Raw genomic sequence first — 15,676 nt, 5'->3', positions numbered from 1 at the left:
TCAGTTCAGGTTAATCAAAGTGAACTAACACATTGTGGCTCTGTTTCAAATGGCATCCTGCAGGGCTCTCCAGAGGGTGGTGCGATCAGCCCAATGCATCACCGGGGGCACACTGCACACCCTCCAGAACATCTACAGCACCCAGTGTCACAGGGATGCCAAGAAGATCATCAAGGACCACAGCCACCCGAACCATGGCCTGTTCACCCCACTAACAACTAGAAGGAGGAGACAGTACAGGTGCATCAAAGCTGGAACAGAGAGACTGAAAAACAGCTTTTATCTTCAGGCCATCAGACTGTTAAATATTCACCACTAGCTGGCCTCCGCTCAGTACCCTGTCCTGAACCTTAGACTCTGTCAGTCTCCAGCTATCACCTGATCCTCTGCTCTGTCCCTTAGAGACTGCTGCCCCATGTACATAGTCATTGAACACTGGTCACTTTGGTTTTACCCACTTCATATGTATATACTGTATTCTAGTCAAGGCTCTTCTTATATAACCACTGCTGTTCAAACCTTTTCTATTCACATACTGTCCATACTGTCTATACACACCATCATATACATGTACAGTATATCACGAAAAGTGAGTACACCCCTCACATGTTTGTTAATATTTGAGTATACCTTTTCATGTGACAACACTGAAGAAATGACACCTGGCTACAATGTAAAGTAGTGAGTGTACAGCTTGTATAACAGTGTACATTTGTTGTCCCCTCAAAATAACTCAACACACAGCCATTAATGTCTAAACCGCTGGCAACAAAAGTGAGTTCACCCCTAAGTGAAAATGTCCAAATTGGGCCCAATTAGCCTTTTTCCCTTCACGGTGTCATGTGACTCGTTAGTGTTACAAGGTCTCAGGTGTGAATGGGGAGCAGGTGTGTTAAATTTGGTGTCATCGCTCTCACACTCCCTCATACTGACTGGTCACTGGAAGTTCAACATGGCACCTCATGGCAAAGAACTCTCTGAGGATCTGAAAAAAAGAACTGTTGCTCTACATAAAGATGGCCTGGGCTATAAGAAGATTGCCAAGACCCTGAAACTGAGCTGCAGCACGGTGGCCAAGACCATACAGCGGTTTAACTGGACAGGTTCCACTCAGAACAGGCCTCGCCATGGTCGACCAAAGAAGTTCAGTGCACGTGCTCAGCGTCATATCCAGAGGTTGTCTTTGGGAAATAGACATATGAGTGCTGCCAGCATTGCTGCAGAGGTTGAAGGGGTGGGGGGTCAGCCTGTCAGTGCTCAGACCAAACGCTATACACTGTATCAAATTGGTCTGCATGGCTGTCGTCCCAAAAGGAAGCCTCTTCTAAAGATGACGCACAAGAAAGCCCGCAAACAGTTTGCTGAAGACAAGCAGACTAAGTACATGGATTACTGGAAGCATCTATTGAGCATCTGTGGGGCATCCTCAAACGGAAGGTGGAGGACTGCAAGGTCTCTAACATCCACCAGCTCTGTGATGTGGTCATGGAGGAGTGGAAGAGGACTCCAGTGGCAACCTGTGAAGCTCTGGTGAACTCCATGGCCAAGAGGGTTAAGGCAGTGCTGGAAAATGATATTGACACTTTGGGCCCAATTTGGACATTTTCACTTAGGGGTGTACTCACTTTTGTTGCCAGCGGTTTAGACATTAAGTGCACTATACAAGGGATAGGGTGCCATTTGGGATTCGCTTCAGGGCTCTCTTCTTTTCTGCCCTGGTTGATTCTGACAGGAATATAGGAGGGAAAAGTGTTGAGTCATACCTCTCATCTCTCTCTGTCTCTACCTTTTTCCTTCTCTGTCTCTCTAGGCCCCCCATCTCTCTTTCTCCCTTTTTCTCCCTTTTCTATTTCTCAGGCACTCATTCTTCTCTCTTTCTTCTCTTTCTTTCAATTCAATCTCTCTTTCCTGCCATTTGGGCTAAGAAGTTTCCTGTTTTACCAGTCTGATGTGCTGCCACTGAGAGCCCTCTGGGGACATACATATCTGTGTGGTTCCCACAGACTGGAACAGGAACAGGGCGTGGCTATCTTATTTTGGCATCCCTGTAACAAGTATCATGTAATGACTTGAAAATAGTATGATGATGGTGGTGGTGATGAGGATGGTAGTGGTGATGATGGTGGTAGTGGTGATGGTGATGATGGTGGTAGTGGTGATGATGATGATGGTGGTAGTGGTGATGATGGTGATGATGGTGGTAGTGGTGATGATGGTGGTAGTGGTGATGATGATGGTGGTAGTGGTGATGATGGTGGTAGTGGTGATGATGGTGGTAGTGGTGGTGATGATGGTGGTAGTGGTGATGATGATGGTGGTAGTGGTGGTTATGATGGTGGTAGTGGTGATGAGGATGATGGTGGTGGTGATGATGGTGGTAGTGGTGGTGATGATGGTGGTAGTGGTGATGATGGTGGTAGTGGTGATGATGGTGGTAGTGGTGATGATGCTGGTAGTGGTGGTGATGGTGGTAGTGGTGATGGTGGTGGTAGTGGTGGTGATGATGGTGGTAGTGGTGGTGATGATGGTAGTGGTGATGATGGTGGTAGTGGTGGTGATGATGGTGGTAGTGGTGGTGATGATGGTGGTAGTGGTGGTGATGATGGTGGTAGTGGTGGATGATGGTGGTAGTGGTGATGATGGTGGTAGTGGTGATGATGGTGGTAGTGGTGGTGATGATGGTGGTAGTGGTGGTGATGATGGTGGTGGTAGTGGTGGTGATGATGGTGGTAGTGGTGGTGATGATGGTAGTGGTGATGATGGTGGTAGTGGTGATGATGGTGGTAGTGGTGGTGATGGTGATGATGGTGGTAGTGGTGATGATGGTGGTAGTGGTGGTGATGATGGTGGTAGTGGTGGTGATGATGGCTTTCCCCCTTCTGATGACCAGGTGGCGAATCGCATCTCTGCATGTCTGGCAGACATATCAGTGTGGATGACGGATCACCACCTCAAGCTGAACCTCGGCAAGACGGAGCTGCTCTTCCTCCCGGGGAAGGACTGCCCGTTCCATGATCTCGCCATCACGGTTGACAACTCCATTGTGTCCTCCTCCCAGAGCGCTAAGAACCTTGGCGTGATCCTTGACAACACCCTGTCGTTCTCAACTAACATCAAGGCGGTGGCCCGTTCCTGTAGGTTCATGCTCTACAACATCCGCAGAGTACGACCCTGCCTCACACAGGAAGCGGCGCAGGTCCTAATCCAGGCACTTGTCATCTCCCGTCTGGATTACTGCAACTCGCTGCTGGCTGGGCTCCCTGCCTGTGCCATTAAACCCCTACAACTCATCCAGAACGCCGCAGCCCGTCTGGTGTTCAACCTTCCCAAGTTCTCTCACGTCACCCCGCTCCTCCGCTCTCTCCACTGGCTTCCAGTTGAAGCTCGCATCCGCTACAAGACCATGGTGCTTGCCTACGGAGCTGTGAGGGAACGGCACCTCAGTACCTCCAGGCTCTGATCAGGCCCTACACCCAAACAAGGGCACTGCGTTCATCCACCTCTGGCCTGCTCGCCTCCCTACCACTGAGGAAGTACAGTTCCCGCTCAGCCCAGTCAAAACTGTTCGCTGCTCTGGCCCCCCAATGGTGGAACAAACTCCCTCACGACGCCAGGACAGCGGAGTCAATCACCACCTTCCGGAGACACCTGAAACCCCACCTCTTTAAGGAATACCTAGGATAGGATAAAGTAATCCCTCTCACCCCCTCCCCTAAAAGATTTAGATGCACTACTGTTCCACTGGAGGTCATAAGGTGAATGCACCAATTTGTAAGTCGCTCTGGATAAGAGCGTCTGCTAAATGACTTAAATGTAAATGTAAATGTTATGATGGTGGTAGTGGTGATGAGGATGATGGTGGTGGTGTTGATGGTGGTGGTGATGGTGGTGGTGATGATGGTGGTAGTGGTGATGATGGTGGTAGTGGTGATGATGGTGATGATGGTGGTAGTGGTGATGATGGTGGTAGTGGTGATGATGGTGGTAGTGGTGGTGATGATGGTGGTGGTGATGATGGTGGTAGTGGTGGTGATGATGGTGGTAGTGGGTGATGATGGTGGTAGTGGTGATGATGATGATGGTGGTAGTGGGATGATGATGATGGTGGTAGTGGTGATGATGATGGTGGTAGTGGTGATGATGATGGTGGTAGTGGTGGTGGTAGTGGTGGTGATGAGGATGATGGTGGTAGTGGTGGTTATGATGGTGGTAGTGGTGGTGATGATGGTGGTAGTGGTGATGATGATGGTGGTAGTGGTGATGATGATGGTGGTAGTGGTGGTTATGATGGTGGTGATGAGGATGATGGTGGTAGTGGTGGTTATGATGGTGGTAGTGGTGGTTATGATGGTGGTAGTGGTGGTAGTGGTGGTAGTGGTGATGATGATGTTGATAGTGGTAGTGGTGATGATGGTGGTAGTGGTGATGATGATGGTGGTAGTGGTGATGATGATGGTGGTAGTGGTGATGATGATGATGATGTTGATAGTGGTAGTGGTGATGATGATGGTGGTAGTGGTGGTGATGATGGTGGTAGTGGTGATGATGATGGTGGTAGTGGTGGTGATGATGGTGGTAGTTTTGATGATGATGGTGGTAGTGGTGATGATGATGGTGGTAGTGGTGGTGATGATGGTGGTAGTGGTGATGATGATGTTGATAGTGGTGGTGATGATGGTGGTAGTGGTGGTGATGATGGTGGTAGTGGTGATGATGATGTTGATAGTGGTAGTGGTGATGATGATGGTGGTAGTGGTGGTGATGATGGTGGTAGTGGTGATGATGATGGTAGTGGTGGTGGTGGTGATGATGATGTTGATAGTGGTAGTGGTGATGATGATGTTGATAGTAGTGGTGAGGATGGTGGTAGTGGTGATGATGATGGTGGTAGTGGTGGTGATGATGGTGGTAGTGGTGGTGATGATGGTGGTAGTGGTGATGATGATGTTGATAGTGGTAGTGGTGATGATGGTGGTAGTGGTGGTGATGATGATGGTGGTAGTGGTGGTGATGATGATGGTGGTAGTGGTGGTGATGATGATGGTGGTGGTGATGAGGATGGTGGTAGTGGTGATGAGGACGGTAGTGGTGATGATGATGGTAGTGGTGATGAGGATGGTGGTAGTGGTGATGAGGACGGTAGTGGTGATGATGATGGTAGTGGTGATGATGATGGTGGTGGTAGTGGTGATGATGATGGTAGTGGTGATGATGATGGTAGTGGTGATGAGGATGGTGATAGTGGTGATGAGGACGGTAGTGGTGATGATGGTGGTAGTGGTGATGAGGACGGTAGTGGTGATGAGGACGGTAGTGGTGATGATGATGGTAGTGGTGATGATGGTGGTAGTGGTGATGATGGTGGTAGTGGTGATGAGGACGGTAGTGGTGATGATGGTGGTAGTGGTGATGAGGACGGTAGTGGTGATGATGATGGGTGGTGATGTGATGGTAGTGGTGATGATGATGGTGGTGGTAGTGGTGATGATGATGGTAGTGGTGATGATGGTGGTAGTGGTGATGAGGACGGTAGTGGTGATGATGATGGTAGTGGTGATGATGGTGGTAGTGGTGATGATGGTGGTAGTGGTGATGAGGACGGTAGTGGTGATGATGGTGGTAGTGGTGATGAGGACGATAGTGGTGATGATGGTGGTAGTGGTGATGAGGACGGTAGTGGTGGTGATGATGATGGTAGTGGTGATGATGATGGTGGTGGTAGTGGTGATGATGATGGTGGTAGTGGTGATGAGGATGGTAGTGGGGATGATGATGATGATGGTGGTAGTGGTGATGAGGACGGTAGTGGTGATGATGATGGTGGTGGTAGTGGTGATTATGATGGTGGTAGTGGTGATGATGATGATGGTGGTAGTGGTGATGAGGACGGTAGTGGTGATGGTGGTGATGAGGATAAAAATATCATCACCACTACCATCCTCATCACCACCATCATCAAATAAAAAAATGTAGCCAAATATGTACTAGTCTCTGTGTTCTTGTCTAGTCAAACCTCCTGTGTTCTTGTCTAGTCAAACCTCCTGTGTTCTTGTCTAGTCAAACCTCCTGTGTTCTTGTCTAGTCAAACCTCCTGTGTTCTTGTCTAGTCAAACCTTCTGTGTTCTTGTCTAGTCAAACCTTCTGTGTTATAACTTGAAGATTTGAGCTGATGTCAGCAGTCCAGGTCAGGTTAAGTGATATGATGTGAGATTAACCCCAAACAGTCCTCTAAGTGTCCTGCCTCTCACCTCCCTCCCTCCCTCCCTCCCTCCCTCTACTAACCAGGCATTCCAAAGGGTGTCACCCCAATGCTAATTAGAGACTTCGGAGGTAGGGAGGGAGACGGATGGCTACCCTGCGTCTGTGTGTGTGTGTGCTTGTGTGTGAGTGTGTTCGTGCGTATGTGCTTGAAGGTGTGTGTGAAAGACAAAGCTAAAGTGTGTGTGTGATTGCGTGTGTGTAAGGAGGAAGGGGGCATGCTGGTTATGTGCAGGTGGCTACGGTGTGTAAACTGTACCTTTTATCTCTCAGCTTTGAACGAGGGCAGGCTCAGGGGCCTATGGGGAGGGAGGGAGAGGGGGAGAGCTATGAGGGATAGGTGGTAAAGAGAGGGGGGTTGGAGGTGGGGGAGGTGGTTAGAGATTGGGCTGCAGGGTATCACTTGTCAGTTAGCATCCCTCTTCAAATACTGCATTTCACCGGGGGACAGACTGACACATGACACGACAGTGTCTTCCCATTAATGACTGGAATCCTAGAGACAGTGGATAAGCTATGAGTTACTATAGTAGAGTCATAATGGGTCTGGATGCACTACAGACACACCTCTCTCTCTCTCTCTCTCTCTCTCTCTCTCTCTCTCTCTCTCTCTCTCTCTCTCTCTCTCTCTCTCTCTCTCTCGCATGCACGCACGCACACACACACACCATGTATTACGCACTACAGACAACAACCAGATGGCCTGGTGGTGTTGGGTAATTATGTTGACTCACTGTGAGTGACCCCAGAGAGATGAGTAGAACACACACACACACATACATACACACACACACACACACACACACACAACCGGGGGAATGGGACTCTGTGTGTTGTTGTTTTAATGAATGTAGTAACTCAGTGTCACAATTCCAACTAATTCTGGCGATTAGTTGGAGTTGTGCTGACAGCAAAACAGTGACTCAAACATGTAGTCAAGTGGAGGGTGGAGTTGGGACAACTTGAGCACAAGTTGCATTAGCCAAACTTTATATGATTGATAATTGAGTTTGTAATTATTTAGAATTTTGTGCTATTGCTAAAACTTCCTGTATAACACAGTTTAATCAAATGAAGATTTTTATGTTGGAAAGTGTATAGGCTTTTTGTTCTTTTGAAGAAACCACATACTTCTTCCTGATTTGTGTCTTCTCGCTCTCTCTTTTGGTTTCTCTCTCCACTCCTCTCGCTCTCTCTTTGGGTTTCTCTCCCCACTCCTCTCTCTCTCTTTGGGTTTCTCTCCCCACTCCTCTCTCTCTCTCTCTCTTTTGGTTTCTCTCCCCACTCCTCTCTCTCTCTCTCTCGCTCTCTTTTGGTTTCTCTCCCCACTCCTCTCTCTCTCTCTCTCTTTTGGTTTCTCTCCCCACTCTCTCTCTCTCTCTCTCTCTCTTTTGGTTTCTCTCCCCACTCCTCTCTCTCTCTCTCTTTTTGGTTTCTCTCCCCACTCCTCTCTCTCTCTCTCTCTTTTGGTTTCTCTCCCCACTCCAATCTCTCTCTCTCTCTTGGTTTCTCTCCCCACTCCAATCTCTCTCTCTCTCTTGGTTTCTCTCCCCACTCCAATCTCTCTCTCTCTCTTGGTTTCTCTCCCCACTCCAATCTCTCTCTCTCTCTTGGTTTCTCTCCCCACTCCTCTCTCTCTCTCTTGGTTTCTCTCCCCACTCCTCTCTCTCTCTCTTGGTTTCTCTCCCCACTCCTCTCTCTCGTTCGTCCCCCCCATCTTTCTGTTGGATAATGAAAAGTCTCAACAAACTAGACATTTCTGATGTTTCGCATACAGGAAATAAGAACATTACATATGTACTGTATGCCTTTGCATTTACAAATGCCCGTTACACATTTTCGTATTCATGTCATGTATATACTGTATGCTTCTTTCACAAGGTTATTCCCAACTCGTAAGGCACATTTTAGAATATAAAAATCAATGAGAGTCCGCTATCTTAGACGTTTCACCTCAGAAACATAATATAATTTCAAAAATATACTGCACTGAAATATTCTTGCAATGATCGCTATACTCCTCTCCAGATGGTCTGTAGATATGACAAGTCTACACCCACCCCACGGAACCCTAAAGTGTACATTTCATGTATGCATGGAAGAAGAGCATGCAGTGTTTCATCAGGAGAGTGCAGGATGAAAGACAAAGAGCAGGGTTACTAGAACTTCAGTAGATTACAAGGAATGGAACCAGGCAGCGTGTACAGACAGGACAGAGAGGAACAACATGATCCCACACACAGAGGGGAGAGGAGAGGAGAGGAGAGAGAGAGGAGAGGAGAGAGAGGAGAGGAGGTGGGAGGGTTAGAGTAGGTGAGAGGGGGAGGGGAGAGGAGGAGGGGAGAGGAGTAGAAAGGAGAGGAGAGGGAAGGAAAGGAGAGGAGAGAAGAGAAGAGGAGAAGAGAGGGAAGGGGAGAGGAGAGGAGAGGGAAGGGGAGAGGGAGAGGAAGGGAAGAGAGGAGAGAGAGAGGAAGGAAGGAGGAAGGGGAGGTGAGAGGAGAGGGGAGGGAAGAGAGGGAAGGGGAGAGGTGAGGGAGAGGAAAGGAGGGAGAGGAGGGGAAGGAGAAGAGAGGGAAGGGGAGGGGTGAGAGGGAAGGGGAGAGGAGAGGAGAAGAGAGGGAAGGGGAGGGTGAGGGAAGGGGGGAGGGAGGGAGAAGAGAGGGAAGGGTGAGAGGGAGGGAGGGGAGAGGAGAAGAGGAAGGGGAGGGGAGGGGAGAGGGAAGGAGAGAGGGAAGGGGAGAGAAGAGGAGAAGAGAGGGAAGGAGGGTGAGAGGGAAGGGAGAGGAGAAGAGAGGGAAGGGGAGTGGGTGAGAGGGAAGGGGAGAGGAGAAGAGAGGGAAGGAGAGGGAGGGAGGGGAGGAGGGAGAGAGGAGGAGGAGAAGAAGAGGGAAGGAAAGGGAGGAGAGGGAAGGGGAGAGGAAGAGGAGAGGAGAGGGAAGAAGAGGGAGGGAGAGGAGAGGAGGAGAGAGGAGGGTGAGGGAGGGGGAAGAGGAGAGGAGAGAGAAGGGAAGGGGAGTGGGAAGGAGAGGAGGAGGGGGAGGAGAAGAGGGAAGGGAAAGAGAGAGGAGAGAAGAGAAGAGAGAGAAGAGAGGGAAGGGGAGAGGAGAAGAGAGGGGAGGGAAGAGAGAAGGGTGAGAGGAGAGGGGAGAGAGGGAAGGGGAGGGTGAAGGGGAGAGGAGAGGAGAGGGAGAGGGAAGGGGAGGGTGAGAGGGAAGGGGAGAGGAAGGAGGAGGGAGAGGAAGGGGAAGAGAGGAAAGGGAGGGAGGGTGAGACGGAAGGGAGAGAGAAGAGAGGGAAGGGAGGGTGAGAGGGAAGGGGAGGGGTGAGAGGAGAGGAGAAGAGAGGGAAGGGGAGGGTGAGAGGGAAGGGGAGAGAGGAGAAGAGAGGAAGGGGAAGAGAGGGAAGAGGGAAGGGTGAGACGGAAGGGGAGAGGAGAGGAGAAGAGAGAGGAGAGGGAAGGGGAGGGTGAGAGGGAAGGGGAGAGAAGAGGAGAGGAGAAGAGAGGGAAGGGGAGAGAAGAGGAGAAGAGAGGGAAGGGGAGTGGGGTGAGACGAGAAGGAGGGAAGAGGGTGAGAGGAAGAAGAGAGGGAAGGGAGAAGGTGAGAGGGAAGGGGAGAGAAGAGGAGAGAGAGAAGAGAGGGAAGGGGAGGGTGAGACGGAAGGGGAGAGGAGAAGAGAGGGAAGGTGAGGGGAAGGGGAGGGAAGAAGAGAGGGAGAGGAGAGGAGAAGAGAGGGGAGAGAGGTGAGAGGGAAGGGGAGAGGGAGAGAAGAGAGGAAGAAGAGAGGGAAGGGGAGGGTGAGAGGAGAGGAGAGGGAAGGGGAGGGTGAGAGGGAAGGAAAGGAGAGAGGGAGGAGAAGAGAGAGAGAGAAGAGGGAAGGAGGGTGAGAGGAAAGGGGAGAGGAGAAGAGAGGGAAGGGGAGGGTGAGAGGGAAGGGGAGAAGAGAGGGAAGGGGAGGGTGAGAGGGAAGGGGAGAGAAGAGAGGAGAAGAGAGGGAAGGGGAGGGGTGAGAGGGAAGGGGAGAGGAAGAGGAAGGGAGTGGGGTGAGATGGAAGGGGAAGGGGAGGTGAGAGGGAAGGGGAGAGGAAGAGGAGAAGAGAGGGAAGGGGAGGGTGAGACGGAAGGGGAGAGGAGAGGAGAAGAGAGGGAAGGGGAGGGTGAGAGGGAAGGGGAGAGAAGAGGAGAGGAGAAGAGAGGGAAGGGGAGGGTGAGACGGAAGGGGAGAGGAGAGGAGAAAGAGAGGGAAGGGAAGGGTGAGAGGGAAGGGAGAGAAGGAGGAGGGAGGGAAGAAAGGAGAGGGAAGGGGAGGGGAGAGGAGAAGAGAGGGAAGGTGAGAGAGGGAAGGAGAGGAGAGGAGAGGAGAAGAGAGGGTGAGAGGGAAGGGGAGAGGAGAGAGAGGAGAAGAGAGGGAAGGGGAGGGTGAGAGGAGAGGAGAAGGGGAAGGGGAGGGTGAGAGGGAAGGGGAAAGGAGAGGAGAGGAGAAGAGAGGGAAGGGGAGGGAAGAGAGGAGAAGAGAGGGAAGGGGAGGGTGAGAGGGGAAGGGGAGAGGAGAAGAGAGGAGAAGAGAGGGAAGGGAGGGTGAGAGGAAGGGGAGAGAAGAGGAGAGGAGAAGAGAGGGAAGGGGAGGGTGAGAGGGAAGGGGAGAGGAGAGGAGAGGAGAGGGAAGGGGAGGGTGAGAGGGAAGGGGAGAGAAGAGGAGAGGAGAAGGGAGGGGAAGGGGAGGGTGAGAGGAAGGGAGGTGAGAGGGAGAGGGGAGAAGAGAGGGAAGGGGAGGGTGAGATGGAAGGGGAAAGGAGAGGAGAAGAGAGGGAAGGGGAGGGGAGAGGGAAGGGGAGAGAAGAGGAGAGTGAGGAGAAGAGAGGGAAGGGGAGGGTGAGACGGAAGGGGAGAGGAGAAGGGGAGGAGAAGGAGAAGAGAGAGAGGAGGAGGGAAGGGGAGGGTGAGAGGGAAGGGGAGAGAAGAGGAGAGGAGAAGAGAGAGAAGGGGAGGGTGAGAGGGAAGGGGAGAGGAGAGGAAAGAGAGGGAAGGGGAGGGTGAGAGGGAAGGGGAGAGAAGAGGAGAGGAGGAGAAGAGAGTGAAGGGAGGTGGAGGGAAGGGAGAAGGAGAGAGAGGAGAAGAGAAGAGAGGGAAGGGGAGGGTGAGAGGGAAGGGGAGAGAAGGGAGAGGAGAAGAGGAGGGAGGGAAGGGGAGGGTGAGACGGAAGGGAGGAGAGGAGAGGAGAGGAGAAGAGAGGGAAGGGGAGGGTGAGAGGGAAGGGGAGAGAAGAGGAGAGGAGAAGAGAGGGAAGGGGAAGGGTGAGAGGGAAGGGGAAGAGGAGAGGAGAAGAGAGGGAAGGGAGGGTGAGAGGGAAGGGGAAAGGAGAGGAGAAGAGAGGGAAGGGGAGGAGGGTGAGAGGGAAGGGGAGAGAAGAGGAAGAGGAGAAGAGGGAAGGGGGAGGGGAGGGTGAGAGGGAAGGGGAGAGGAGAGGAGAGGAGAAGAGAGGGAAGGGGAGGGTGAGAGGGAAGGGGAGAGAAGAGGAGAGGAGGAAGAGAGAGAGGGGGGAAGGGAGAGAGGGAAGGGAAGAGAGGAGGGGAGGGGGGTGAGAGGGAAGGGGAGAGGAGAGGAGAAGAGAGGGAAGGGGAGGGTGAGAGGGAAGGGGAGAGAAGAGGAGAGGAGAAGAGAGTGAGAGGGAAGGGGAGAGGAGAGGAGAAGAGAGGGAAGGGGAGGGTGAGAGGGAAGGGGAGAGAAGAGGAGAGGAGAAGAGAGGGAAGGGGAGGGTGAGAGGAAGGGGAGAGAAGAGGAGAGGAGAAGAGAGTGAGAGGGAAGGGGAGAGGAGAGGAGAAGAGAGGGAAGGGGAGGGTGAGAGGGAAGGGGAGAGGAGAGGAGAAGAGAGGGAAGGGGAGGGTGAGAGGGAAGGGGAGAGAAGAGGAGAGGAGAAGAGAGGAGAAGAAGAGAGACAGGCTGCTCCCTGTATAGTGCTTATCATCAGTCTCCTCTATTAGAGGTCTGGAGGAGTAGAAGTAATGTGTGTATGTAGATGAAGATTAGGAAAATGGCACACAGAGAATGTTCAAATAAGGAACTCGATATACAAAGATATTGTCCTTCCTGTGTCTTTTAATATTACTGTTTGAAAAATATATTCTGTTTCCCTTACGCATAATCGTCTATATGACCTCTCTAAATTTAAAGATGCACTATTTAGAAATGGCTCAGCCATTTCCTGGTTGCGTTCTAATAGTTCATCCAATTTCTGTTAGTCACATGTCTGTGGAACTTGTTCAGTTTATGTCTCAGTTGTTGAATCTTGTTATGTTCATACAAATATTTACACATGTTAAGTTTCAGAAAATAAACGCAATTGAAAGTGAGAGGATGTTTCTTTTTTTGCTGGGTTTATGTGAATTTGGTTAGGTCACCCAAAAAGTGACATATTGCAGCTTTAATAATATTTTTTGGGTTTAAATATATACAGTACCAGTCAAAAAATTGTCTCAAACAGCTCATGAGGTTGTCATTTAAATACATTTAAATATGTGGAACTGTTTTCCTTCTTAATGCATCTGTTGTGGTATACAGAAGACAGCCCTATTTGGTAAAAGTCCATATTGTGGCATGAACAGCTCAGATAAGCAAAGAGAAACAACAGTCAATCATTACTTTAAGAGATGAAGGTCAATTATGAAAATGTCAAGAACTTTGAAAGTTTCTTCAAGTGCAGTCGCAAAAAACATCAAGCACTATGATGAATCTGGCTCTTATGACGACCGCCACAGGAAAGGAAGACCCAGAGTTATCTCTGCTGCAGAGGATAAGTTCATTAGAGTTACCAGCCTCAGATTGCAGCCCAAATAAATGCTTCACAGAGTTCAAGTAACAGACACATCTCAACATCAATTGTTCAGAGACTGCGTGAATCAGGCCTTCATGGTCGAATTGCGACAAAGAAACCACTACTAAAGGACACCAATAACATTAGACCAGTGGAAATGTGTCCTTTGGTCTGATGAGTCAAAATGTGAGAATTTTGGTTCCAACCTCTGTGTCTTTGTGAGACGTAGAGTGTGTGAATGGTTGATCTCCGTATTTGTCGTTCCCACCGTGAAGCATGGAGGAGGAGGTGTGATGATGTGAGGGTGCTTTCCTGGTGATTTATTTAGAATTCAAGGCACACTTAACCAGCATGGCTACCACATGGCTACCTCCTCTTGCTCAGTTGTGCACTGGGGCCTCCCACTCCTTTTTCTATTCTGGTTAGAGCCAGTTTGCGCAGTTCTGTGAAGGGAGTAGTACACAGTGTTGTACGAGATCTTCATTTTCTTGGCAATTTCTCGCATGGAATAGCCTTCATTTCTCAGAACAAGAATAGACTGACGAATTTCAGTTTCAGAAGAAAGTTATTTGTTTTTGGCCATTTTGAGCCTGTAATCGAACCCACAAATGCTGATGCTCCAGATACTCAACTAGTCTAAAGAAGGCCAGTTTAGTTGCTTCTTTAATCAGAACAACAGTTTTCAGCTGTGCTAACATAATTGCAAAAGGGTTTTCTAATGATCAATTAGCCTTTTAAAATTATAAACTTGGATTAGCTAACACAACGTGCCATTGGAACACAGGAGTGATGATTGCTGATAATGGGCCTCTGTACACCTATGTAGATATTCCATTAAAAATCATCAGTTTCCAGCTACAATAGTCATTTACAACATTAACAATGTCTACACTGTATTTCTGATAAATGTTATGTTATTTTAATGGACAAAAAAATAGCTTTTCTTCCAAAATCAAGAAAATTTCTAAGTGACCCCAAACTTTTGAACGGTAGTGTGTCTGAAACATCCAGGTAGGAAGGTAATATGCATCGATCCACACAGTCAACACTGTAATGTATTCTGGTCGGCAGTGTGGCCTTATGGTGACCATGGAGCACTTTGTTACTTACATGTCTCCTAAGAACACGCATCACCATGGATCATTACTTTCCCAGTGCACTGTAGTGTACCCTCCCAAGCCACCCAACCAACCAATCTACCAACCAGCCAGCCCTGTGGGTTATGGCAATTATGTCATATTTCTGTTGGTGAGGTTGGGTTGGTGAGATCATGATGGATATTCTATTTTTAGGCTCCTGACTCTCTCTCTCTGTGTGTGTGTGTGTGTGTGTGTGTGTGTGTGTGTGTGTGTGTGTCAGAGCAGAAAGCTAATACTTCCTAATGGTGATATTATGTGGCACACATGAGGGTGCTGTTCTGCACATACAGTTCCTGAAGACGTGAGGAAGGCCGAGGGGGCGGAGTTATTACAACTACTAGAGCTCACTAACTGATTACATCTGATTACTAACATATACATGGTGAAAGGGGTTGAATAAAAGTTCAAGGCTGTTTTATGTTTTAATTCAATTCTAAGCATTTTGTTTGTTTCTAATTTCTTTTTCTTTTTTAAAATTGAGGATAAGGTACTTTTTTTTTTTCAATATCACAAATAATTTGGAGACTACTGAATGATGTCCCACTGTCTCAAAATGGATTGATCCTGACCAGGATCATTGACTGTCATGGTTTCATCCTGGCCAAGATCATTGACTGTCATGGTTTCATCCTGGCCAGGATCAATGACTGTCATGGTCTCATTCTGTTCTACCCCAAGGGTAACTGACAGGAACAAAACTATAGCATGGTCAGGATTGTGAGAGAAGAAACTCTTTGAAATTAGAATAACTGTCTGCTCTCTCTATCCATTCATCCTCTTATGGATTCTCTCATATCAGACCACAGACTGTCTGAAATAATCAGTCATGAACAGAGAGTTTCACAGAGTTTCAGTGTATAAAGATTTTCTGGTTTCCATGAGTTTCTGAGTCCGGACGATAACGATAAACCAAGGTATCACTGGTCACTGAAGAGCCCAAGGAATTTATCGCAGGAGGGGTGTTAAACTCCATTCTCCTGGCTGGGTTCCAACCTGGCCCCTCGTACCTAACCATTCCCAGCTTCCATGCAATTAGGTCATTGTTGTTGTAACTGAGAATGTGATCTCATAACTTCTCAATCATCTTCCTAACCTGATACAATAAAGGTAGGCCTATTTGAACCAATGTTATTACACTGTTTGGTTCATAAGACGTTTGTAGACTTTAATAATGTGTCATTATTGCACTGAGGTGCTCAATACCACACTGACATGCAAACCCGTCCCTCGATGACTCCCACTCAGCTCTCTCTCTGTATTTATTTACCTTTATTCAACTAGGCAAGTCAGTTAAGAACCAGTTCTTATTTACAATGACGGCCTAGGAACAGTGGGTTAACTGTCTGTTCAGGGGCAGAATGACAGATTTGTACCTTGTCAGCTTGGGGATTTGAACTTGCAACCTTGCAGTTACTAGTCCAACGCTCTAACCCAGGTATGCTCTTGCTCTATTTGATCTCTCTCTCTCT

At 49.1% G+C, this 15,676-nt stretch overlaps 1 protein-coding gene across 2 annotated transcripts in view; it reads left to right on the top strand.

Moving 5' to 3' along the window:
- The window catches only part of LOC115121961 (sushi domain-containing protein 2-like), an 84,462-nt gene extending 83,874 nt beyond the window's left edge, over window positions 1-588 (top strand). The window contains exon 15 of one of the 2 annotated variants that reach the window (XM_065026825.1): window positions 64-588. In XM_065026825.1, coding sequence (XP_064882897.1) covers window positions 64-319 — 256 coding nt within the window. In that variant the 3' untranslated portion in view covers window positions 320-588. The remainder of the gene's footprint in view (window positions 1-63) is intronic. The other variant, XM_065026826.1, reaches the window with a different exon arrangement.
- The last annotated feature ends 15,088 nt before the right edge of the window (window positions 589-15,676 follow it).

The sequence above is a fragment of the Oncorhynchus nerka genome, linkage group LG13 (genome assembly GCF_034236695.1).
Source record: "Oncorhynchus nerka isolate Pitt River linkage group LG13, Oner_Uvic_2.0, whole genome shotgun sequence".
Lineage (NCBI taxonomy): Eukaryota > Metazoa > Chordata > Actinopteri > Salmoniformes > Salmonidae > Oncorhynchus > Oncorhynchus nerka.
This window is presented reverse-complemented; position numbering and strand designations above follow the sequence as displayed.